Source organism: Meriones unguiculatus, chromosome 3 (genome assembly GCF_030254825.1).
Source record: "Meriones unguiculatus strain TT.TT164.6M chromosome 3, Bangor_MerUng_6.1, whole genome shotgun sequence".
Lineage (NCBI taxonomy): Eukaryota > Metazoa > Chordata > Mammalia > Rodentia > Muridae > Meriones > Meriones unguiculatus.
In genome coordinates this window covers 105,326,602-105,350,971 of record NC_083351.1, presented here as the reverse complement: position 1 = coordinate 105,350,971, position 24,370 = coordinate 105,326,602, and the positions used below count along the sequence as shown (strand labels likewise).

At 42.9% G+C, this 24,370-nt stretch overlaps 1 protein-coding gene and 1 non-coding gene across 3 annotated transcripts in view; both read left to right on the top strand.

The window, feature by feature from the left end:
• The window catches only part of Retreg1 (reticulophagy regulator 1), a 128,144-nt gene that overhangs the window by 84,596 nt on the left and 19,178 nt on the right, over positions 1–24,370 (top strand). The window contains exon 1 of one of the 2 annotated variants that reach the window (XM_060380414.1): positions 9,779–10,322. The exons of the other annotated variant lie outside the window; for it this stretch is intronic. Coding sequence (XP_060236397.1) covers positions 10,288–10,322 — 35 coding nt within the window. The 5' untranslated portion in view covers positions 9,779–10,287. Of the gene's footprint in view, positions 1–9,778; positions 10,323–24,370 lie in introns of those variants that run through there. 2 annotated transcript variants of the gene reach the window in all.
• LOC132653269 (U6 spliceosomal RNA) lies at positions 8,874–8,976 on the top strand. The gene has a single exon (XR_009591049.1). It is a non-coding gene; the product is annotated as a U6 spliceosomal RNA (small nuclear RNA).

The window sequence follows — 24,370 nt, the reverse complement described above, 5'->3', positions numbered from 1 at the left end:
AAAAACCCATGAGAGACCCCAGCAGGTCTCATCATCCCCAAGTGGCAATGTGTATTTAATGCTTGAATGCAGTGTACTGCCCTGAATGGCACCCTTGAAGGGGAAAAGTGTCGGTGGGATGCAAAAGGAATATGGAGTTTAGCTCATGGGATGGACCCATGTTGGCTTTTGGTTCTGACATCTTTTGAATGTGGGAAACTGGCGGGGGAACATTGCAGGGTCTGTAGCAGTCTGTATGTCTCTGTGGCTGTTGTGTGAAAATTAAAGTGATTCAACATAGCACATTATAAAAAGGTTTGTGTGTGTTCCTGGAGTACAGCCTTCCAAGGTGTATGGTCAGAGAATTGTGAAACAGCACTAGAATAGCCTACTAGACTCAGTTTATTAAGATTGAAATTTTGGGGTTGTTTAACTCCGATGATACATTGAAGGGCTCTGTGATTTGGATGTGAACCAAGTTCCTGTGTTGGAAATTTGACTCCCAAAGTCAATGTTGGAAGTGACCTTCAGGGCTGACTAGACCATAGTGGATGAATGCTGCTGTCATGGGTTTGGCTAGTTACTGTGGCAGGACTGTCCTGATGAAAAAAGGTGAGTTCCACCTACTTTTCTTGGATGCATCCTCTTGCTTTTCTGCCTTCCACCATGGGATGAGATAGTAAGATGACTTTCATCAGATGTGTGTGCCGTGACCTTGAACATCCCAGCCTTCTGAAATATAAGAAATAAAACTTCATACTTTATGAATTATCCAGTGTGCTGGCTAGTTGTATGTCAACTTGACACAAGCTAAAGTCACCTGAGAAACCCAATTCAGAAAATGTCCCCATAAGATCAAGCTATAGGTAAGCCTGTAGGGCATTTTCTTCATTAGAGATTGATGAGGGAAAGCCTAGCCCATTGTGTGTGTTGCATCCATGGTCTTATGGTTCTGGGTTCTATAAGAAAGTAGGCTGAACAAGCCAAGATGAGCAAGCCAGTAAGCAGCACCCCTTCATGGCCTTTGCATCTAGGAAGGCTGTGCTCCAAGAACGCAGGCTCCTGCCTCCAGGTTCCTACCCTGCTTGAGTTTCTGTCTTGATTTCCTTCAGTGATGGACTACAAAGTGGGAGTGTAAGCCTAATAAGCCATTTCTTCCTCCCAAGTTGCTTTTGGCCGTGGTGTTTCATCACAGCAATAGACACCTAACCAAGACACCCAGTGCCGTGATTTTTGTCAGTGCAGCAGGAAAAGGGCTGAGACAGAGAGGGTTTTGTTCTTAGCCTGCCAGAAACAAAGCTACATATGGGATCCTTTCAGGCTGTCCTGTTAGTGGAACCTTAGCTGAGCCATCCTACTGAGCTGTGTGGCTTATCAGCAGGCAGTTAGAAGCCGTAAGTAAACAGCAGCCTTTCGGGTTGTCGGTGGAATCGTGCCTTACGTGGAAGTTGTGAGGTGGCACCATAAACCAAACTCTTCTTTCCCCACTTCTCAGGGTCAGAATGGCACCAGCCTCCCTTGAAGAAAATCCCTTTTGAAGCGACTGTTTTCTCTTCAAGAAGGCCCAGAGGCTGGAGGATGCTGGCTAGTAATGTGGTTCCCCAAACCCTAGGGCCTGAGGAAAAGTTCCTGCAGTGTCTGAGGACATTTGTCATTCTGGGCCAAGGCTGGGTCATGGTAGAGCTCGCCTGGCATAGGCCGCTGCTTTGCCACATGGCCCAGGACAAGGTAGGACATGGAGGAAGCTTTCTGTCACCAAAGCCACAGCTTGAAAAATGACAGTAGAAAGAAGGAACTATCATAGTTGTGTGGCTGGTCACTTCCAGCTCAGCGTGGCGTCTTTGCGAAAGAGCTGAGTAAACATAGCCAAGAAACATCTTATCAGCTGTTGTTCAAGTGCAGCAAATGTTTAGCGCTAACATAAGTGATATATAATAAGGAAGATCAGCGTATCACAAAAGTCATTTCACAACCTCATTAAACAGGTGCTTATGTGTAAATTGCCTCTGTGTTATACTGTGCCTTTAAACTCTGGAGATAAAGTTTGTTTTCAGCTCAGCACCACCCCCATCGAGTCATTCTGCCTTCCCTGTCCTCAAAGACCTCTGGCTCCACCCTTTGTGGCCTTGGAAAGTTTCCATTGCCTCATGCTAGTGAAGGGCAGGGAGGCTTGCCAGGGTTTCCTCACGTTATGGCTGTTTGTTCTAAATTTCTTGGAACTAGGGTTTCCCTGTCAAGGAACTATACCACTCAAATACACACGCTGCCTCAGAACAGAGTTGTGTGTGAGTGAGCCAGCAGCAGCCGCTGAGGCCTTTGGAGGACCTATGATGCTCCTGGGTAATTTGACCCCTCAAGAATTAGACTGCACAAGTGTCTAAATTCTAGTGGGAATTTTGCAGGAGCTTTCACGAGGGGCAGTATAGAGGGCACAGAAGAGTGTGTGGCTGGAGGAAGGATGGCAGAGAAGAAGAAGAAATTGATTTGGTAGCAGAAGCTCATCAAGTAAAGGAGGGTGGAGATGAGGAACTGAGAAGGAACAACGTTAGTCCCAGGGGATCAATAGCTGCCCCCCCAAAAGACAGCCAAGTTGCAGAGAGCATGTTCAGTGTTATGAAATGGCTCTCAATAGTGGCTGGACACACAGGAGAAATCTGTGTGGTGGGGTGATATGATTCACAAGGTAGGGGCCGGGGGATGCCTGCTGTCTTCCTGCTTCTTCTCTAAGCTCTTGCCAGAAAGCCACCTCTTCCTCACACAGCTCCTCAGGCTACTCCTGCACTCAGGATTCCCTGCCAGTTCCTGCTGCTCTTCTCCATCCACCATTAAGCGTGGCAGCCTCCCATGTTTCTGGCTTCCTCACACCCCTCCCCTTACTCCCTCCTCATCCTCTGCAGGTTCATGTACTATACCTCTGGCTTTTAAGACCCCACTAGGCTCTGGTGGTGCTTCTTCAGCATCCCTTGGATGGCTGCTGCATTCTCTGCAGAGCATTCTGCAAAACTTCACTTTGACAAATTTTAGGATTAGACAATAGATGCGGCTTAAACAGGACAGAAAAAAAAAAGTATGTGGCTCAGTTTACCACTGCCAAATTGAATTGATTTGTGACAAGGAAGTAATTCTATTTTTTGGTCCCAAATGAGGCCATCAGAAGTTGACAAAATACAAGTTATGGGGTCAAGAAAATAGGGATTATCATGCAATTTATGTCTCAGATAGCGGCGAAGGTCATGGTGGAAGAGGCCGCTGATAGTTATACAGGGCAAGGGGTGCAGCCGGGGACTTTCTGCCTCAGGCTGACCGGAAATGGGACCTCACTGATCATCTGAGTCTATAATATTTGACCATGAGAGAACACATAGGTTTGATAAGTTGGAAAGTATTTAAGTCAAGGTTCTGGAAGTTAAGAAGTTCAAGGATATGGCCTGTGTCTTAAGCCCACTCTTGTGCTAACTAACTTATTCCTGCCGAAAGGAGATGGACTTATTGGTAGAACTTCCATCCTCAGGCCCCATCACTGATCCCCATCCCCAACCATCACCAAACTGGAGATTAAGCATCTAATAAATGAGTTTCAGACACATCCAAAGTGGAGAGATTTGTAGAAAACAGATAGGAGGAAGGGGACAAAGCTAGAAGTTTGGAAAGCTAATGTATTGGTTTTTACAGAGTTGCTGTTTTTGGCTGAAAAGAACTTTGGGGAAAACCCCCCTGTGTGATGCCTCCAGAAAGGCTGCACTGGGTTGAGTCTGGTGGGATTATGAGAAAAAACAGAAGGGAAAGTTCCCGTTTTCTCTTTTTCAATGTCTAGCAAGGTGATCCCACTTTTCTCACACCTGTATCTGGTATGTGGGTACACAAGGAGCCCTGTCAAGATGCCCTTAGACTGAGGCTCTGTAGCACACCAGTCCCCATGGGGATTTCATGAGCACATCTTCTTTGTTTATGTTTGTCTTGATTTTTGGAGACAGGGCTTCTCTGTGTAGCCTTGGATGTCCTGGATCATGAACACGTCTTCTTTTTGCCATTACTGTATCTTCTCTGTGTTAAGGTTTGGCATAGCATTGCACTTGAGAGAAAAAGAACTTGGTGTTTTTGTCAGGGCCACTAATCCAGGGTGGGCCTCAGTATGACGCCATCAACCACAGAGCAGGAGGGAGGCCTGCTTGACACACCTGATTACCCAGCAGGCTGATGGCACTGCCTGGTATTGTTTGTGCCACGAACATAAACATGCAGGTTGGGTCCTTTGATTTAATTTGCTTTTCTTTCTTTTTTTTTTAATCCGAGAAGAAAAATGTTCTCTTTCACTTAGCTCCAGAAGTATACTGGCCTTAATACTGATGCCATTCCTCAGTCCACAATTATAAAATGTATGCTATGTACTCTGAACTTTTCTAGTAAATGAATTCTGTATTGACATCAGTGGGATATGGGCAGGAGGAGAAGGGCCACTCTTACCCTTTGAGTCAAGCTATTGAGGGTGGAAATGTCCTGTGGACTGTTCTCACTCTCACCTTGTTGGCATGTTTTGTGATCTCTACTTTGTTCCTTCGGCTGAAAAGCAATTCTAGAATGTTGTTGAAACAGTTGCTAAGGTTGTGTTAGCACTGCAACTTTAAACTTTTTTGCTTTTATTTTATTATTTTATTTTTTATTTTATGGGTGGTATGCCTGCAGGTATGTGTATGCACCATGCCAGCAGAGGGTGTCGTTGGGTCCCTAGAACTGAATTTACAGATGGCTGTAGCTGACATGTGGATGCTGGGAATTAACCCAGCTCCTCTGCAAGAGCAGCATATATGTGCTCTCAAATGCTGAGACATCTCTCCCGCTCTCACTGCAACTTTTTGCTTTATGTTTCATTTGGACTAATTCTGATAGCTAATTAAAGCTCTTGAACAGTTCTAATAGAACCCAATAGCATCATCTATAGTAGACATATCTTTAAAAGGTTAAAAAAAAAAGCAACAAGTGAAATTGCTTTTCATATGTAATTAGCCAGTATATTCAAAGTAATTCTTTCAGCACGATATCCATTAACAATTATTAATTAATTAATTATTTTTACTTATGTGCATTTGTGTTTTGCCTGCATGTATGTCTGTGTGAGGATGTCAGATCTTGGAATTACAGACAGTTGTGAGCTGCCATATGGGTGCTGAGGTTTGAACCTGGGTCCTCTGGAAGAGCAGTCAGTGCTCTTGACTACTCCTTCATGTAACAATTATTAATGACATGCTTGACATTCTGTTTTTCATTTAATCTTAAAAGCAAAGCATCATGTATATCTACAACACATCTCAATTTGTATTAGCTACATCTCAAGTGTTCAAGGTCATGTATGGTGCATTTCTGTGCATTTTGTAGCCCTGAATGCTAATATAAGAGATAGTATGGTTCCCAGTCCTGACTGATACATCTACAACACAGTAGTTCCTGCACCTAAGGCTTAGGGAGTATGACGGACTTCAGCCCTCAACAAAGAGCTACAGACAACTAAGGAATGCTGAGAGTGGGAGAAGTCTTCTCACTTATTAAGAGCACGGATTAGTTTTCCAATACCAAGTAGTTATTCCTGAAGTCATATGTATGTGTGTGTGTGTATGTATGTATGTATGTATTTATGTATGAATGTATGTATGTAATAGATGGGTAGATATGGATGTGTGTGTGTAACATTACATGGACTGAAGAGGTTGTAGTTATATGTTTAGGAGTGTGTGCATCTCTCTTTCTCTATGTGTAACAAAAATTGAAAAAAGGCTATAAATTTGCAGGACACAGGTAAATGAGGTGAGGGTTGGAGTGAGGAAAGGGAAGGAAGCAAACAATAGGATTGTGGATCACTAGGTAGTGTTTCTTTGTTCTAAGGGCCTCCCTTAGCTCAGCCACAAACACCCCAGACAGAGGTACACAAGGTATTACCACTGCAATAAAGGAATGCAGAGAGAAGGCAGCAGTGACTGGCAGGCTGCGCTCACCTAAGAAGGCCCTGGCTGAGGGATCCGGTCTGCTCTGCAAGGTGACAGGGGGAGCAGATCTGAGATGCAGGGGTGAGGAGTAGATGGGAGTAAAATACTGAAGGCATTAAGACCCTGAAGGGACCCTGGAAAACTCTGGCAATGACTGAGGAAGATCCAGAAGGATCCAGAAGGGATCCAGCTGGTAGATGGAGGAAGAAAGGTTCCCATCCAAGTCATGCTTCTAGACCTCCCTCTGAGACCCAGGGAAAGGGCTGACAGTCTTGGTATTGAGGACTTGTGGATTATAGGAAATCCTTTAGCTACACCAGCTCAGATTTCTACCTATAAGAAAGCTTCTGGAAATCCCCTGATGTTACACCTACCCCAGGTCCAGCCATGAGCCAATCCACACCTCCAGTGGAATGTGGTGCGGAGGTATGCTCAGAGCTTACTTGGCTGTAGACCACTGAAGGAACTGTGAGGTGGGCACAGATAGGGCCTCTGAAATAGAATGAGCCTCCCCCTAAATCAGCCAGGACATCTAGCCCCACATCAACTGGAAAGACCTCTGCCTCTCACTTTGTGGCATGCCTATTCCCAGCTGCCTGAGCTAGCACTGAATGATGCTACTCAGACATTACTTCCTTGAGCTAGGCCCTCTTGTTTGGTTTCACTGCCATGTAGGTGTGGGCCAGCACAGTGAGAACACAGAGATTGAGAGCTTCCTACAGCCTCTGAGATGGTGATAGACGCCTCGAAGCTTCAGCAGCTGTCTAACACCCTCAGCTGAGGTGTGGCTTTGAGGATAATCAGGCTCACAATGTACAAGGAAGGCTTGTTCTCCTTGTAGCCACATATAGTACCCAAATTTGAGTGTAGTGACATTATCAGGGATTTTGGTTAATGTTCCTCTAGGCTCATACTTCTAGGGAAATAGTCAGGGTTAAATTTGGGTTGAGTATGGTAGTCTGTCCTCATCCATAGGGGATACATTCCAAGACCGCAGTGGATGTATGAATCCATGTGTTAGTGCTTTATGCACTACTTTTGAAAAACATCCATGCACACTTAGGATAAAGCTTAATTCATGAGGTAGGCATAGTACAGATTTGTAATGTCCTATAGAGCGCAGTAACCTTAGCATAGTTTTCAAAATTTTATTAAACCAGGAACTTTCACCTTATTGTTTTAAAGGAAACAGCTTATGTTTTGCTTTTTGTGTGTCTGGATTGCCAGAATCATTGATCTTATGCTTTTACTGTTGGTATTGAAAAAGGGTGTTCCCCATGTTGGGGTAAAAAGAGAGCCAGGGCAGAAAAAGTACGACAGCACAGGATGATTTGAGATGAAAATTGGTGATTTGTTGATTCCGAGGACTCCCCACTGGAATTTTTGTGGCTAACTGAAAGCATAGAGAACAAAACCATAGGTAAGAGGAGACTACTCTAAAGGTAGCTCAAAAAGAAGAGTGCCATTAAACACATTTTATTTCTGTCTCACTTGGAATTTCCAAAAAGTAAAATGTTATTCATGGCTGTTGGCTGCTCTCGGTGTCCCGCGCGGCAGGCAGCTTCTTTATCATGAGGACGCTGCCATGCTTGGCCTGTTCCACAAGTCACACCTCACCCAAAGTGGCTTCTGGAGATCCAGCTGAAGTCTCCCTAGCAGGCGGTAGGAGGACACTGGGATGTTGTACATGTCCTTTAGTGAAAGTCCCCAGAGCTTCAGTGGATTTGCTGACACCCTCCCAGTCAGAACTTAAACACGAAGCCTCATGTTGCTCAAATGGGGTGAGTAATCTGGTTTTTATCCTGGAAGGCAATGCATACAGCTAACCCAGGTTTTCTGCTATCTGGTGAAGCTGGAAGGGAACATGAGAACACCCATTTCCACAAGAGCCCCGGCTTTTTGCCCCTCATTGCTCAGACTGCTTTTTAACCTCTAAGAGAAGCAGTGTTGGGAGGGAGAGGAGGGATGGCTGTCCTATTATCCGTGGTGGAGTCAGAGCTTCCCTCAAAGCTGCTGTTGAGGATGTAGCAACAATATAAAACTTTTAGACTGAACATTGAGTGAAGGGGCAATAGATACCATGGAAAGAAGACAGCATTGAAATGCTAAGTTTTTAAGGCCATACAGAATGGCAAAGAGAAAGTGAAGTATATTACTAAAAGTAAAAGCACACACATTTGAGGACAAGGTAAACAGAGGCTATGATGACATCTGAAAATCTTGGTGAGAGCTTCCTTGGGTTGTTTCAAGTTCTGGTTGTGTATTAGAGTTTCAGGTCAGTAGCGATGAAGAAACCCATTGCACGAGTTCCCAGGACAGAAGGCGACAGGTAAAGTAGTGGCACTCGGAGTCTCGGTAGTGACGGCCATCAGCCATGTAGCTCCACTCTGGGATCTGTGGCTTATGCTGTCCTTGTTTTCCCTTCTTATCTTTGTGATTTTTACAAAATGCCTCAAAAGTGTGTCAAGGGGAATCCAGCTGGAGCAAGGAATTTGGAAACACACAAAGGCTTCTACTCCAAAGAGGCGTCACTATTTCATAGTAGCAGCTTGTACTCTGCTACAGTGATAACCACTGGATTCTTGTTAGAAGTGAGAGACAAGTTTCAGGGGTCTCTGGATCTGTGATAACCAGAAGCAGAGATCCCTTTAGCTATTTAATGAATAAACGAGAGCTTGGAGAAAGACAGGGTAAAGTTAAGGTTATACTGGTCAGAAGTGAGTGAGACAGCCTTTTGTACTGTCTAAGTTCAGCGCACGTGCTGACATCGTGGATTTCAGCATTTTAGCGTCTTAGTTCTTACAGGGCTGCAGTTTCTAGCAGTGTAGCGTGTTGCTTTGGCTCCCTGAGGCTACTGCTGCTTTGCTCTACACAACTCTGAACGTGAGTTTACTTTCAAGTCATGCATTTGAGAGTGCTCACTTTGGCAGGGCATACATTAAAGATGGAATAATACAGAGAAGATTAGTATGACCCGTGCAAGGATGACATGTGGATTCCTAAGGTATGTCGTATTTAAAAATCTGAGTTATGCATTTGAGTGCGTCTACCACCTTAGGTATATGTACTTCAGACCTTAGGACTGACGTACCATTGTTTGTGTGAAATACTGTATCATTTAAGTACATCTATTTTAAAGTATGGCATGTATGCCTCGCAAAGTGGCCAACATCTCCCAAAAGAAAGCAGATAATTATTTAAAATTCTCTGACCTTTTAATTTCTCAGTGATCTTGAAAACCATTTTTTAACAAAGATGCCATGTGAAACACCACTTAAAAGGCATTTTAGAATTAGCTAATACAACAAATGGAGCACAATACTTCCAAAGGAAAAGACATTATTAGATCTTGCTTTGAGTCTTCCCTTATGTTCTTAGTTAGAAAAAAAAAAAAAAGAAAAAGAAAAGAAAGTGGGCTCAGGTTTTAACTCAAAGCTTTTATGAGAGAGTATTAAATGATTCTCTGGCATTTTGCAAGCAAGACACTGGAGGGAGGAGCAGCTGAGAAATGGACAGCCAGGAGCTGAAGTATCAAGCCTCCCAGCTCCTGTGGCCACTTCTCAGGCCACTGTGAAGCCCAGGAAGGGAGGACGCCTTTTGGTCGCAGGGACACACAGGTCCATTCATGTGCATGCTTCCTGTGAGTTAGGAACCTTTTCTTGCAAAATCGGTGTCCCTCACAACTGGATTGTTCCAGGACTTTGTGTTTTTCTCCTTTTGGGTAAGAGACACTTCGCTGAGTGGCAGGTATTATGCAAACAAACCTCCCACTCTCTTCCCGGGACAGCCCCTGTTCTTTTTCCTCCTCCCTTCTCTCCTCCTGTCTCTTTCTGCCCTCCAAATCCCTACTGTGACTCAAAGGAGGAGATCTGATAGCTGGAGTGAGGTTTCAGTGTTCCTGTGGCCACTCCACATTATGGTAGCTGCCTAGATCTTGCCAGGAAAAAAAAAAAAAAAAAGGAAAGAGGGCAGGCAGGTGCTAGGTGAAGTCATCCCTGGTGACACCTTCTCACACGACTTCAGGGAAAATGCTGGGCCCCGGGCAGCACTCCCGCCCAGCTGCCTGTCACAGTGCTTGGAGTGAGAGGTGACCTCTTTATTTTTAGCAGGGGGCTGTCATAATAGTCCAGGGCTCGCTTCATTCAAGGCACTTTGGAAGTTTGTAAACAGCAACTTTCTGAGTAGAGGAGGAGCACTTTTCTCCAGAAAGGGAAGAATTCCCCTGCCGGGATTTCCCTCTTCAGAGAGTCTGTTGTGGACAAGACAGCATTCTCAGGTTGTTTTAGCTGTGGCTAGCAGGTGCGGCTGCTGTCATTCTTAAAGGGCAGAAATGCCTGAAGGCGACGACTGTGGACCAGGCCGAAGGTAATTACAACATTTTATTTTTCTGGAGTCTGTTTCCTTAGCTGTTCATTTAAAAAATATTCTGACAAGTTTAAATATGCTTAAACTAAATTATAATCCTAGGAAATTTCCTTTGGCAGACACTGACAGAGTCAAAATTAGCACTATAAGCTTAGAAATACATGCAAAGGAGTGTTTGTTTTTTCCTCAAAATAAGGAAGTAGTGGCCTGGAACTTTTAAAACTCATTTCTCCACACACAGTTTGAGTCTACTCCAAGCTTTTGATGTTTCTTTTTAAGTTGAGATGATGGTGGTTGAAATCTAAGCTCCTGGAGCTTTTTTTAAGTTTGCATTTTGAAGATTTGATGGACAGTTGTGAGTTAAATGTTACGCCAGTTTATCAATTTTGACAAACACTTAAGCTATCAATGTTGAGACTGTGTTCATCTCCCTGCTATGTGGTACATGGTTTTCATTGCTTTGTTACTGCTAAGCAGTGGGTAGGAGGAGGGCAGCGATGCCGGTAGGTTGTGTTCATTGACTGGACTAGAGCTGCATCTATGCAGTCTCCCATCCAGCCCAGACAGACGTTATAGGAACCAGCTAGACATACCCATTGGGCTTCCAATTGAGATCACCAAAATTTGGATTTGAAGAAGTAGAAAGAAAATTATGAAACAAAGATATTGTGGTTCATCTTATTGCCAAAGAAAAAGAACTCTCTTGGAACAAGACCCCTCAGACTATTTCTGTAAACCACAGCCCTGTGGCATGGTTTGCGTGGAGTGATTTAGCCAATTGTGATACTTTCCTTAAAGGCTGCATTTCTCTGTGGTTCCCTAGTTTTCATCTTCCCCAGTCGTAGACCCCTCCCTCCTCTCCTCCTGATCCCACCCTCCTTCCCTCTTTTTTTGTGTCTCTCCTTCCCTCCTCTTAAGATAAGGGAATCTACCCCTCCCCACCTACCCATCCCAGCACATCAGGTCATATCAGGACTGAGCGCATCCTCTACCATGGGGGCCAGGCAGGACCGCCCTGCTATCCAAATTCTTTTAAATGAAAAGAAGCAGATTGATACTGTATTGAGCAACTTTCTGCATAAAATGAGACTAGGCCAAGCACCTTACTGTGTCCCTTCTAACAGTGCTTGGCACACTATATGGATTAATTAACTAGCTTAGAGAGCAGTTTTAGAGACATCGAAGTGGCTGTACTTCTTGATCGATTGCTTCATGGGTGTTATTCGTTTCCTTTCCCCTACACTTGAACATCCCCGAAAGCAAGGCTTTCTCTTCTGTAACAACTCGGCAATCCCTGGGCAGTGTTTTGGACAACCAGGCATTTTAAACAAGTAAAATGCACTGATAAACCATTTACACCAGGGGCCCAGGCATCCTACTTGCTCTATAATTCAAGGAGAGGGACTTGGCAGAAACGGAGGAAGGGCTGCTCTCATGAGAAGTGGCATTATCAAAATCAAATTAAATGGTAACTAATCGTTGATAAGGGATATCTTGAACTGTTTGCGATGTGAACCGAGCAAACTAGATTTTTTTTCTCTAAAAGTTTCACGAATAAAAAAATAAACAGATCAAAAGTAGCATGTGTAGACACACACAGGTGCACACATATGCACATGATAATGACTGCCATCTCCCAGGACTGTAACATATTTAATGCGGGTGAAAACTTACCTCTCTCATAACTCTGAGGTAACATCTTCCTGTCTCTTGTTTTTATTCTGACGAAGTAACATTCATTCTCTAACACTTGGCAGATTTTATTCTTTGTTTTTCTCCCATGTTCTTGTTTGTTTTTCCTTTCTGTGTGTAGAAATGGTGAAAGATTAGAGCTAGGCTAGAAATAAAATATTTATAACTGGGGGAGAATTTTCCTCTTGCTAAATATGAGATTACGTGTCTTTGGATAAGTCCTTTGGTGCCATGTCTAAACAAGAAATAACTATTATAAGTCACGAATCTGCTGACAAATGTGTTCTCTGAACTTCATTGCAGCAGCTCCTAATTGCATCTCACATCAAGGCTGATTATGTTACTTGACTCTCATTTTGGAATTTGATGTCCTGGATTGCTCTGTAACTGCCAGGGAGCTAAATAAGAGTTTGGTCTTTGATAGAAAGGAAACTTGAAAAACAGCAAAGCTCATGATAGGGATGCCTGCTGTGGGATGTGGGCCTTAGGCATCACGGGCACCCTCTGCTAGGTGGCATACAGTCCAGTGGCTCTGGGTACCATTTTACAGTCACCTGATGGAAGAAGAAACCTCTTTCTCTTTAGCCAGTGGTAAACACTCTTAGTAAGAACACTGGAAGAAGCAGTGCCAGTTCCAAGGTCAAGAGCTGAGGGGGAAGGGCAAAAGCCCTTTTCAAGCAGGCTCGGAAAGGTAGATAGATATCTAAGCAAGGAGCACCAGATGCCAAAGAAGAAGGGGGAAAAGCAGTAAAGTAGACTAGTTTCAGGCATGTGGGAAAGTTTATAGGGTAGCCTGGGGCTTGGTGCTTCCTTATCTGACCTCCTTTGGTTCCTGCCTTGGAGCAGCAGCCAGGCTGGCCCTGTGAGGTGCCCCTGTGAGGTGAGTGAGACAGTCATCCCTATTCCAGATGACATGGAAGGGGATGGGCCCGTGGCATGAGGATGGGGCCCATCTAAACTCAAAACCCACTTTACACTTCTAGTGTGTCTTGCCATGAAAGCACCTTAACCGTGTAATTGTGTTCGCACATTTAGTTGTTCAGCCAGTAGAAATTTGTTAATCTGGAGCTAGTTGCTGTACCACGTGATGGATTGACAGGTACAGACCCTGCAGTCCTTGAGCGATGGCACAGGGTGAGCAATCAGCAAGCAAGGGCTCTGGGGTCATAGGGCTAAGGACACAGTTTAAAGTGCGACATGAGAGAATACATAGTGTATGTGCTAAAGCTCAGGTGTCTTCACAGGGAAAATGTGCCCGTTCTAGACTCTGGGGCAGTGCTGTCACTCTACTTGCAGCTCAGTGAAGACAAACACAGTTGTTTACAAAGGCCACCCAGACTTATGTTTCTAGCTCTTTTGTTGTTCTCTGCTCTGGAGTGGTGAGGCTGTTGTATCACCTCTCTGAACTGCCTGGGTTTCAGGGTCTTCCATCTCTTCTCTAGATTTTGGCCTATTTGCATATCTGTAATATCTTGGGGATAAGATCCATGTCTAAACCTGAAACCCACTAAACCCACTTATGTTTTACACATGCTAAATTTTAATTTCCTACACTGATTTTAGCATGCTTATGTTGTGACTATGACTTGCATCGTGACCATGAAATCAGGGATGGGAGTTTTCACTTGTGTGTGGTATCATGTAACTTAAAGAGCATTCCAGACTTGTGGTTTTCAGATCAGGGATGTATAGCCTGTATTTGTTTCTGGGTTTAAGAAAAGCTGTTGTGTTTAGGAAAACCAAGGCTCTTTTAGACATACAATGGGCTAATTAGTATGAAAATGTTATTAGCAATTTTATTGAATTTTAGTTTTGGGAGGTTAAAAGAAATTGATTTAAATACATTCTTGAGTTTCCATTGTTATAACAGTTCAGACTGGCAGGATTTTAGGTACAATTTTATATTGCTGATCAGGCCCATCCATTAAGAATGCATTTCTTTAGAAATCTAAGGCGTAATACAGGGATATAGGCTAGGTACCTCAGACCCAGTTTTGTGCACTTTGCTTGTAAGTTGAGGTGAATTTCTACAAGCAACCATATTTGAGCTTCTATGTCCTTGAATGTCTTCATGCTGTCTTTCATTTGGAAACCAATGCTGAGAGGTGGAAGGAGTTAAGTTCACACAGCTCTTCAGAGAGGGGGTTCTGAGATCACTGCAGATAAATGGGAGGGGCATGTGAAGAACCCCTTGTTTGGCCTGGGTAGGAGTGGCACTGGTAGATATACAACAGTCACACTCTGGGGGAGGGGACCCCCCATATTTTAGCATTTGCTGATTCTTGTGGTTAGAGAATTAGTGAGCCTGTGGAGGGCAGCTCCAGTATACAAATGATTGTAGGCCAAGGTCAGGGTCAGCCTTTACTTTTTACAGGGCTACGTCTTCTCTACTTACGTATCCTGAAGCCATCACAGACGTTTATCAAGTTTGGTTGAAGGAATTAGTCCTTTATCTTCCTCTATTCTCCCATACAGTCATGGAAAATATTTATTACTCTTGAAATCGTACCTAGACCCAGCTGGGCTAATATTTGAAGCTGATTAAGGACATGTAGAACAATACAGCCTGTGCTTATTGCAGCAGAGTTTGTTTTGTGGGTGATAGCTTAACCAGCACTGAACCAGAAACCTGCTTCCTAAACCCTGAAGTGCCCCAGTAGATTTCTGGCATTTCTGCCTCTGGAGAAGCTGATTTGTATTTTATAAAGACAGAGTGATAACTTCTTTGCTGCCATCACTAAAACATGATAAAGGTCTCTAGTTACAGTACCAAAAAGCCACAGGGTATTTGTGACAGGCTATGGGCAGATCTATCCTTGGTGACTGATAGCACAAGGTCCTAATTGGGTGGGCCATCCCCCTTTTGGCCCTGTGTGCCTTTTAACCCTTTATGGCAAGTTGGCATCTAAATACATTTTACTTTATCAGTTCTTGATGATGTGTTTTCTGGGTCATGCGGAATGTGTGGGGGCACTACTCTTTCCTTGAGGGGTCAGTCTTGCTCACTGTCACGAGTATGTATTTAAAGGACGTCTTCCTATTGAAGATGCTCCACTGAAGGGTGATTTAGCTATTTGTTTGGGGACATAAAAATGTTATTGTAGAAACAGAAGACTAAAGCAGAAAAGATCAGTTCTAATTTCACGATCCAGAAAACATGTAATTATAGTATAGTTCCTTGATTAATTTTCTTGACAAAGTTATGATAGGCATATGGTATGCATACATACACATACATGTATATTCTATATTGATTTTTACTCATAAGCACTTTCCAGTGGCATCTAAATGGAGACATTTAAAAAATGCCTGCTAGAATATCCCATCCACTGTATTTTTCTGTACCTACTAATCATTATTGAAATTAATTATGTCACTTCTAAATGAGATGGGATATATACTGTGGCTTTTCTAAATAAGAAATGAGGAGGTTGAAAAGTAGGAAGTATCAACTGCCATTTCCTCAAGACCTGGGCTCAGAAAATGGTACAATGTCACTATCATCACACTGTATTAGTTGAATGGCTCAAGAGCCCCATTTTGAGGGGAGGGGACAAACATTCTTCCCTTTACTAAGAAGCTTTCAAAGTGTTTGAGTTTACTCTCTTAAAAATTCTATGCTTAGATCTGTACCCCATTTTTTATTGGAGTATTTGGACTTTTCGTATCTAATTTCTTGAGGTTTTTAAAAATGTATTTTTAAATATTCTCTATTGGATGTGGAATTGGTTAAAAAAAAATCTCATTCTGTAGGCTTTACTTTGTCCATTGGCTTTGACATTGTCCTTTGCCTTACAGAAGCTTTTCAGTTTCATGAGATTCCATTTATTAATTGTTGATCTTAGTGCCTGTCCTAACAGTGTGACGGGCCATTGTTAAGTTCTCAGAAGTAGCAAATGATAATATTCATGACACACATCCTTGAGCAACACTAAATGGGTCACGCCTGAGTTCAGACCTCTGTCACTGTGGTCTAACCCTTGTGCACATCCCATTGGCAGACAGAACGTGAGAATCCGCCCCTCCCTTGATGGTGGCACAGTTGTATGGCAGGGGTGCAGAGTCACCAGATCTCCAGCTTCCCAAACAGCTCTGGAAAGGTCTCCTGGAGGATCTAGTGTAGGTGGTTCATGTGTTCTCCCTGTTTCCAGTGGGACTTGGGGGCTGTGTTTAGCTTACCTTCTTTTGACCCTCTATAGTTGTTTTAACCCATGTGTGTGTTAGTGTAATGCCACAGACTACATTGAGTGAAAAGCACGGCTATCTCTCTGTATCTACAAAGGATAGTTTCCAGAGCCTCATGCCCTTAGTACTGGGTGACAGAATCTGCCCTGTACAAAGTCTGTTCATCCACGGGACAAGTATAATCTTCTCCCCGACTATGATCAGCCTGAGTTGGTAGCATTCGTGGACATGGATCTTGTCAGTCTGAAGGGCCAACAGTACTTCTGGGTTCTCAGGGGAAGCAAGGATGTCTACACAGTCCATCTTGTGAGGCCACAGTTCATGGTGAGAACATGCCTAATGCTCATAGGCATTGGGTTGGTTGCATCTTATTGGCACTGTGAACATTCTGATTTCTATTTCCAGATCAAGAGGTTTGAGGTTTTCTTCTGTGAATAAAAACTACAGCCATCTCTTCTTATTACAAATACTGATGCCCGTTCCCCCACAGACACCAAAGTCTTCTCTAGAAATTATATGTCCCTCCTAGACAGTAACGAGGGTATTGGAAGCACTTCTGAATGTTCTCTGGCATGGCATAACCATTGTCTTTCCCTTCTAGTCTTTCAGCCTCAATCTCTCGAAGGCTACCCTCCCTCCATGGGTACATGGTTATGTTCCCAGGCACTAGGTATGAGAGCCAGGGTAGGGCTGGGACTCAGGCAGCTTACTCTGCTTTTGGTACTCATGTCCTGGGTGACGGAATGAAACTTTGCGTGCTCTACAAATGCATTTTATGTCCACAGATCTAATAGGGGGTGTGCACAAATTTAACACACAAGCACACAGAGAACATCAAGTGTTTTAGTCACCTGATTTTTGACCTTAAGACTAGAGAACAAAAGGGCTTCTGTTCTAACGATCGGTTAAGGGCCTGGGATTTGAGTACAGTGCCTCAGTTCTCATCTTTGTGTTTGAAAATGTAGAGTGTTACCATCCAGGGCAGAGAAGTTGTTTTAAAAATTGATATTTTTCTTCAGCCACCAAACTTCTTTTTCAGCTAAAATCTAGATATTTTAGTTTGTCTATGTTTGGGTGGCATGGCTGCAACCTAAATTCTTTACATATAACAAGAGCCAATAAGGATGGGAACTCAGAGGAAGGATTTCTGAGTTTTTAAATTCTGCTTATGTTTTTCAGCAGCTATTTGTGATGCCACCAGAAAACCAAAGAGGAAAAATAAAAATGACTTCATGAGGGAATGCTGTACTCAGGCTCTTTGGTCTGGATAGGAATGGCCTCATCTAGTGACTTGTGGGATAGGAGGAAATTGAGCAAGACCATCTGTATTCACAGACCCTAACACACACACACAGCCTCAGGCTCTTCCGGCCAGCCAGCCTCACTCTAATCTTTCTTCGCTTCTCTCCTGTCTTCAGTGACCTCCCTTCTCAGACACCTGCTGTCTCAGAATCCCAGACTGAGAAAGGCAAGGGGCAAACCCCGGATGTAGCAATCTCTGTAGTACATCTGGGTCACAAAGTGTTCTGATGCTGAAATTGGGCAACCAGGGGGCAGGAATGTCCCAGCTGTCCCTGGAGACACATAAGGAACACAGTGGCTAGAAAGGCAGTTGTGGTGCCTTGCTTCTGATGGAACAAGTAGCCCTCTCTTTTGGGATCAGATTAAACAACAACCTCAAAGAGAGGCTCTGGGGATCATCCAGATCTACCTCTTCTCTACTTCAGCCTTAGTTTTGAGGAGTTGGCATGCTCTTCACTTGCTAGGTGAATACCAGCCAGGGCTATTAACGATCTGGCACGCAGACCTGTAGTGATGTCTCCAAGAGGCATCACCAGACTACAGCAGACTCCTTGCTTAGGGAGGGAGGGCTGCAGTTGTCCCTAATATGGAAAGAGGTAATGGAAAGAGTGAAAGCCCAGAATGTTCCTTCTGCCTGGCAACAGCGAGCTATGAAGGTTCCCTGAATGCTCACCCTCATCGTGCAAGTGTTTCAGGGGTGGAGACTGGTGCTCCCAGAGCTGGGCAGACTCCCCCACACAATGATGTTAATGAGTGCCACACAGTAATTACCATGATGATGATGATGATGGGACATCTTGCTAGCCATGTGAACAGAGGAGAGGCATCAATGTACAAACATTCCTGACTCAGAATGTGGCATTTTACTCTGAGCTGTTGGAACTTCTAAAAGCTTCAGTTTGAAAACAAACCCACTTCCAGTGGGGACTCTTAAAATTATGCCATAAAATTTATAGACTCCACCCTCAGATAAGGAGAGGGATTAAAAAGAACTTATGAAACTTAAGTTCTCAGAAAAGCAGGTTCCTGCTTTGCTGAGAAGGCTCTCAAGGATCAGATCCTATGGCGTATGCTCAGTATTTCTGGGGTAGCTTGGATCACTCTCCAGTGGCTGATAACATTTCCCTCCAGAAATGGCTAAACAGAACAGATTCTAAATAGCCCTGTCCTTTTCGTTTTGAGACATTGGGGGAACTTGCTTATAGGAACCCATTTATTTGTGCTAAGAAAGGCTTTGAGATACAAGTTTCAATATAAAGCCAACACAGAGAAATTACAAACCTAGATTTAATGGACTTGCTTTCCAGTTTGTCTCGGATATAACAAAATCAGCATTGACTAGAAAGGAAAGAACTTATACCCCTTCCCCCAGAGGGGAGGGACAAGAGATGGGAGTTGTTATGTCCTAAGCACCAAGGGTTTGATGGCAGATAACGTCATTTTCCTGTGCCAACTCTTAATAAACTGGAAGTGGTGCTTGGGGCCCTGATAAGGATCATGAAGCCTTGTCAGGAAGTTTCTGGAAAGAGTGCCATAACACATTGACATAGTCAGCCTTGTGTGGGAAGCCAATGGTATGTGTTTGCCTCAGAGCAAGATGAAGAGTGATGACAAGGGATCAATGCCCTCCTCTGCCTCTCTCAGCTTTGGAAGACCCTGCAAGTATTCAGTGACTGGGATGGAACCTTCACATTTATAGGCCCTCATTAGTTACCAAGGCTCCAGCACGTAAGACCTTGGCAGTTGTTACCCAGGCAAAGCTGAAGGGTAGGTGCCTCCTTGTGAAAGCTGGGAGAAACCTCTAGCACAGGGTTATTTTAAGCTTTGCTGTTGCGATATGTTGCATGTTAAGCCTGGTAGAGCTGCTTTGCCGGTGGTACAATAGGAGTTCGTGTGCATGTGTTTTACTCACAGTGCACTGCAGGAGAACATTCTTTTATCTGGAAGAAAAAAAAAAAAGGCTTGGAAGCTGCAGGGATGGGTTCTAATCCAGGTGCTGCCTTTCTTGGCCGTATCTGCTTGCCTTCTGGAAAACGGGGTCTTTCCTCATCCTGTTAGAAGTGAGGACAAGAAGTAATATAAACAAAGCACTACCCGTAGCTTCTAGCCCTTGGTACATTCCCAGTAAATAGGAGGGCTCTCCTACTTGGTTATGGTTCCTGGTTTGCCCCGGTAGCCATGTTTCTGAAGCTCATGACACTCTGAGGTAGTACATCACTCTGGGTTGTGGGACAAATCCATTCTGTTGCCTGTTTTTCAAAGTCAAGTTTTATTGGACCACTACTCTGCTCTTTCATATAAATAAATGCAGGGAAGATGCAAATGTGATCTTTCTGGACCTTTACAGGTCCAGAGAATGTTTGCCTACCACCATGTATAGAATGTATAGGTACATGGCTTTAGAGAGAAAAGGGAAATGTTTTACTGACACTGTTTCTTCTTTATGTTGGTGATATGAATGAGTTAATTGACTATATGAAGTAACTGTCTTGGACCATTTGAGGAAGTGTGGTTTGAGAATAACTGAGCAACAAAACAGAAAGGGTCCGGGTTTCTAACACTGTGGGTGTGCCTGTATCACCCTGGACCTTTATGCTCAGATGTCATATAGAGAAATGAACTGTTTTCTTGCTTAAGCCTCTGTTACTTTGATATTTGATATAGCAGGCAAACACGTCTTACCAAGAATAGTTCTATATTTCTATGAAAATAGTTCTATATTTCTATGAGGGCATTTGGGAGAGTTGGCAAGAGTAAGTTGCTATGAAATTGGGTAGGGAAGGATTTGGTAGGAATTGGGAGGGTGAATTATCAAAATACATTGTATGAAACTCAACAAGAATTAATAACAACATCATTAAAATAGAGTAGACAGAACAATCACAAAGGGTAGAGATAAATATTTCTAAAGTCCCTATTTTGATTGTGCCATTAAGTTTTTACCCATCTACAAATAAGTGAAGTTAGAAATTCAAAGAATATATTTTTAAAATTCTTATATTGATTTATATATGAAAATTAGTCTTTGTCCCTAGCTCTGAATCAATTGATGACCTTCAAAGTCCCTAGAACTTATACATATGCTTCCTCCTTCCTGGATTGAATTGGATATCTTCAAGGTTGTACTTGGTTCATTGATGGTAAATTAGCCTCCAAGTTAAAACATAAGCCTACAAATATCCATACCAGGTTCCCATGAACATGATTTAGAATTAATACATAATCTAGATCACAGTGAATAAGAGGAGCTGCTATATAATACTAAAAACCAAAATGAAACAACACAACACAAAACAAAACAGCTTACAAGTGACCATTGTTGGTAATATCACAGCATAGGAGATCATAGTCTTTTTAATGAAACTCAAGGTGGTTAATGCCTGACGTTTAGCTGTAGCCAGTGTTTTGGTATACTTTCTCTTTATACCCTAATTATGCCCTAATTTCAGTTTCTGGGATCTCCAGTACCATGTTTGCAATAAAGTCCATGGTCTTTGCCCTAATCACATGTAGAGGTTTCAGATCTGTATTTTACCAACTTTGTCAAACAAGGAAAAAGCACTGGGGAAGACAGTAGTTTGTAGGTGGCCCTCGTAAACCCTGCTGGCTCTGTGGGAGGCAAAGCAGCAGGGCAGCTGTTTCAGATCAGAGTTACCAACAGCCTGATAATTAGCTGAGACATCAGAGCAGCCAGTCCATCAGAAATAATATGTTTTGAACTTCTCTCCATGGTAGGACCACAGACATCACTATAACCTGATTGCAGCATTTTATATTTTAATATTCTTTATAACGCCAGAAAGTGAAATTGTCTCAGTGGGTGTTTTTCCCAGCATAGTAGGAGGTCTGCTGTCTGGGAACCATTAGGTTGTAGATATGACATTATGATGGTACTTGAAGGGCCACTGATGGTTGCTGTCCAAGATGCCCCCACCCATCTGTATCACCATCGATGTTTTAAGCAGTATTGTTAGCATGCATATTATTCCCCTCTTAGACAAAGTTCTAGGTCCATTCTTCATAAGAAAGTAAATATCCATTGCATAGAAATATAGGGCTTGAATTATTCAGTTTTCTCCAACTTCAGACTTTAGAAGACCTTCGAAGTATGTAACCCAGGGCCCGAAGATATTTCAGAAGAGGCCATGATTTGAAAATTTAGTTGAAAGCTATTTATGTGCAGGTCCTAGGACCCATAAATATTTCAGAGGGAGCCATGATTCCAAACTTCAGTCAGTGTCTCTTTATGTATAGCTCCAGACTTACCATGTGGGACAGTCAGACTCCTGAGTACCCTAGCTAGTGTGAGTCATGCTGTAGCTCTACTAGTCCCTTTCTCTCACAGCCTTAGTGGTGCATAAAAGAACACTACCTTCGCATGCTCTTATAATGCCAGCGAGTTATTTTAGAGTTTAGAGAAATGTTTCATTCTTCTACTACTCATCCATTTGTATCTTAAAAATATCATATTGGAAATTGATGCAAAAACCTGGATGAATCCAAACATATATGTAATCTTTGCTTGGGGTATCTTATGGCTGTGACGGGTAGAGGGGTCATTCTAAACCTGTTAGAACTGGACAGTTTCACTTGTATATCCAGGATCCAAAGCCCAGGGAGTGATGCTGCCCACAGTAGGCAAATCCTCTCCTCTCAGTTAACGTAATTCAGGTGATTCCTCACAGGCATTCTTAGAAACCCTTCTCCCAGGGTGACTCTATATCATGTCCTGTTGCTAATTAAAACTATCACATCATCAAAAAATAACCCAAAGCACAGAATAACTAACAAAAGAATGACGATCTCTCCCTGTTTCTTTTATATGTTGTTTCTTCAAAATAGTTACTGTTTGTTTAAAAAGAAGTGGTTTTCTGTCGCCCAGCAAGCCCTGTTAGTCTTATTTGTCTGTGTCTGCATTCCTAAAGACTGCATTCCTAAAAGACCTTTGTAGTTTTCACCTAGGGATATGGGTTCCCAAGTCGGTTGGGATAGAAATGTTTAACACCCTATTTAACTGATCTACTTGCCTGTGTGAAAAGAAAGCTCGGGATGGCCAGACTCAGTAAAGGAATGCTCCACAGTAGTTTTATTTTTGTAGTTCTGGGTGCTTCTCACCCAGAAAAAGTAAATGGTTGGGGTTGATCAGAGAGCCATTTCTCTATATTAATTTTCCCCCAATCTTGTTCATGTAAGTAACATAGCGTAGAAACGGAAAGCAGAATAGTTATTACTTCTTATTAGCTGTGTATTTTCTCATCTGTATGTGTCTGCTCACCAAACAGAAGGCATCTAAGGTCATTTCACTACCAGGCATGCCCAGTAAACCGTGCCCCTGATGGAGAAGAGAAAGGGGCCAATTTCCTGTATTCAAGGGGCTGTGGTGGGTGGGCATGTACATACAACCTCCTTGTGCCCTCTGATATCTCGAAAGTGATTTCCTGAAACTGATTTTGGCTAGTTGGTGATCTAAAATACTGCTTGACATTTTACACACACACATATAAATCGCAGGTGGCGGTCATTAAATTCCCCTGCACACCGCTGGCAGAAACTTGAGCCAGCTGAGAACTCCAGTGGCAAAGATAAGTATCTGTCACCCACAGGTAAGAATGAAGGAGGACTTCAGAAGAGCAGGCGCCTGTCACTGGTATGGTTCAACTTAGAGTGTTTCAATCCCTTTAGTTACACTTATTCTCTTTCACTTGTGGAATGCTCATTTTTAAAAGAGAGGCATCTCAAGTAGATTAATAATGTGCATGGAAATGAAGCAATTGAGTGGCTCTTTATATAACTGTTTGCAGGCAGCCCTTCATATATATATATATATATATATATATATATATGTATATACATATACATATATATACATACCTGCTGACTTCTGTATTATAATTCAGATACACTGAAGGGCTAAGCTTTTCTATTCATAAGCAAATTTCTATTGCTATATGTGTGCATAAGGAAGTAGAAGAAGTATGTTCACATAGAAATGTCCTCTACACCAGGCAGGAAAATTTTATATTTATAGTTTTGTTTTACTGTAGGACTTATGGACTTGCTTCTTTCCATATTTCTGGCAGCATTTAAGGGATGTCACCTTTCATCATCCTCTTTCTTGATTATGCCTTCCACACCCCCAAACTCATACTGTACCCATCCTCCCTTCATGCTGCTCATTGTTATTGCATTGTACCTAATTTACCATGAACACATGCAGTGTTTAAACCATATCTTATTTTCAAAATCTGCTTGAGTTAGCAAAGCAGAGATACCACATTGAGAATGCAGTTGTTTTTATGACTGGTGGGGGTGTGGTTATCTTGGTATGGCTGCATTCTGTTAAAAGCTACTGGTTATGTTATTCGACTGCTGGCTTACCTATAAAGAGAAACAAATAAATGTTCTCTTTAAAGGAATGTGACCCACAGTCAAACAGTCCAACACGCTAGTTGGTAGTTGATATCTGTACTATCCATGAGAGTCACCAGGTTTTGTCATAACCTAGGCTATCCTTCTTTATCACATACAACAAAATTAATTTTCATTGGCCTTTAGATTAGACACACTTTGGAATGACTCAGTAATTCTGTCCATTTGGGCTGTATGTGGTGCTCAGGCCCAGTGCAATGGCTCTAGCATCTAAAGAGCAAAATTGGGAATTATGCTGTTAACTTTTTAATTTTCAGTTCTAAGAAACATAACCACCAGGTTCATACAGCTAAACCAAAGGTCAAAAAGCAAGGACAGAACACTTACTTTTGAGCCTGGCTGCAGTAACCCCTGGGCTGTAATTTGTTGGAAACTGCAGCTCAGATAGAGTGCCAAGTTAGCAAACTCCCTCCACCATAGCAGCTTTCCCTGAAGCCGGG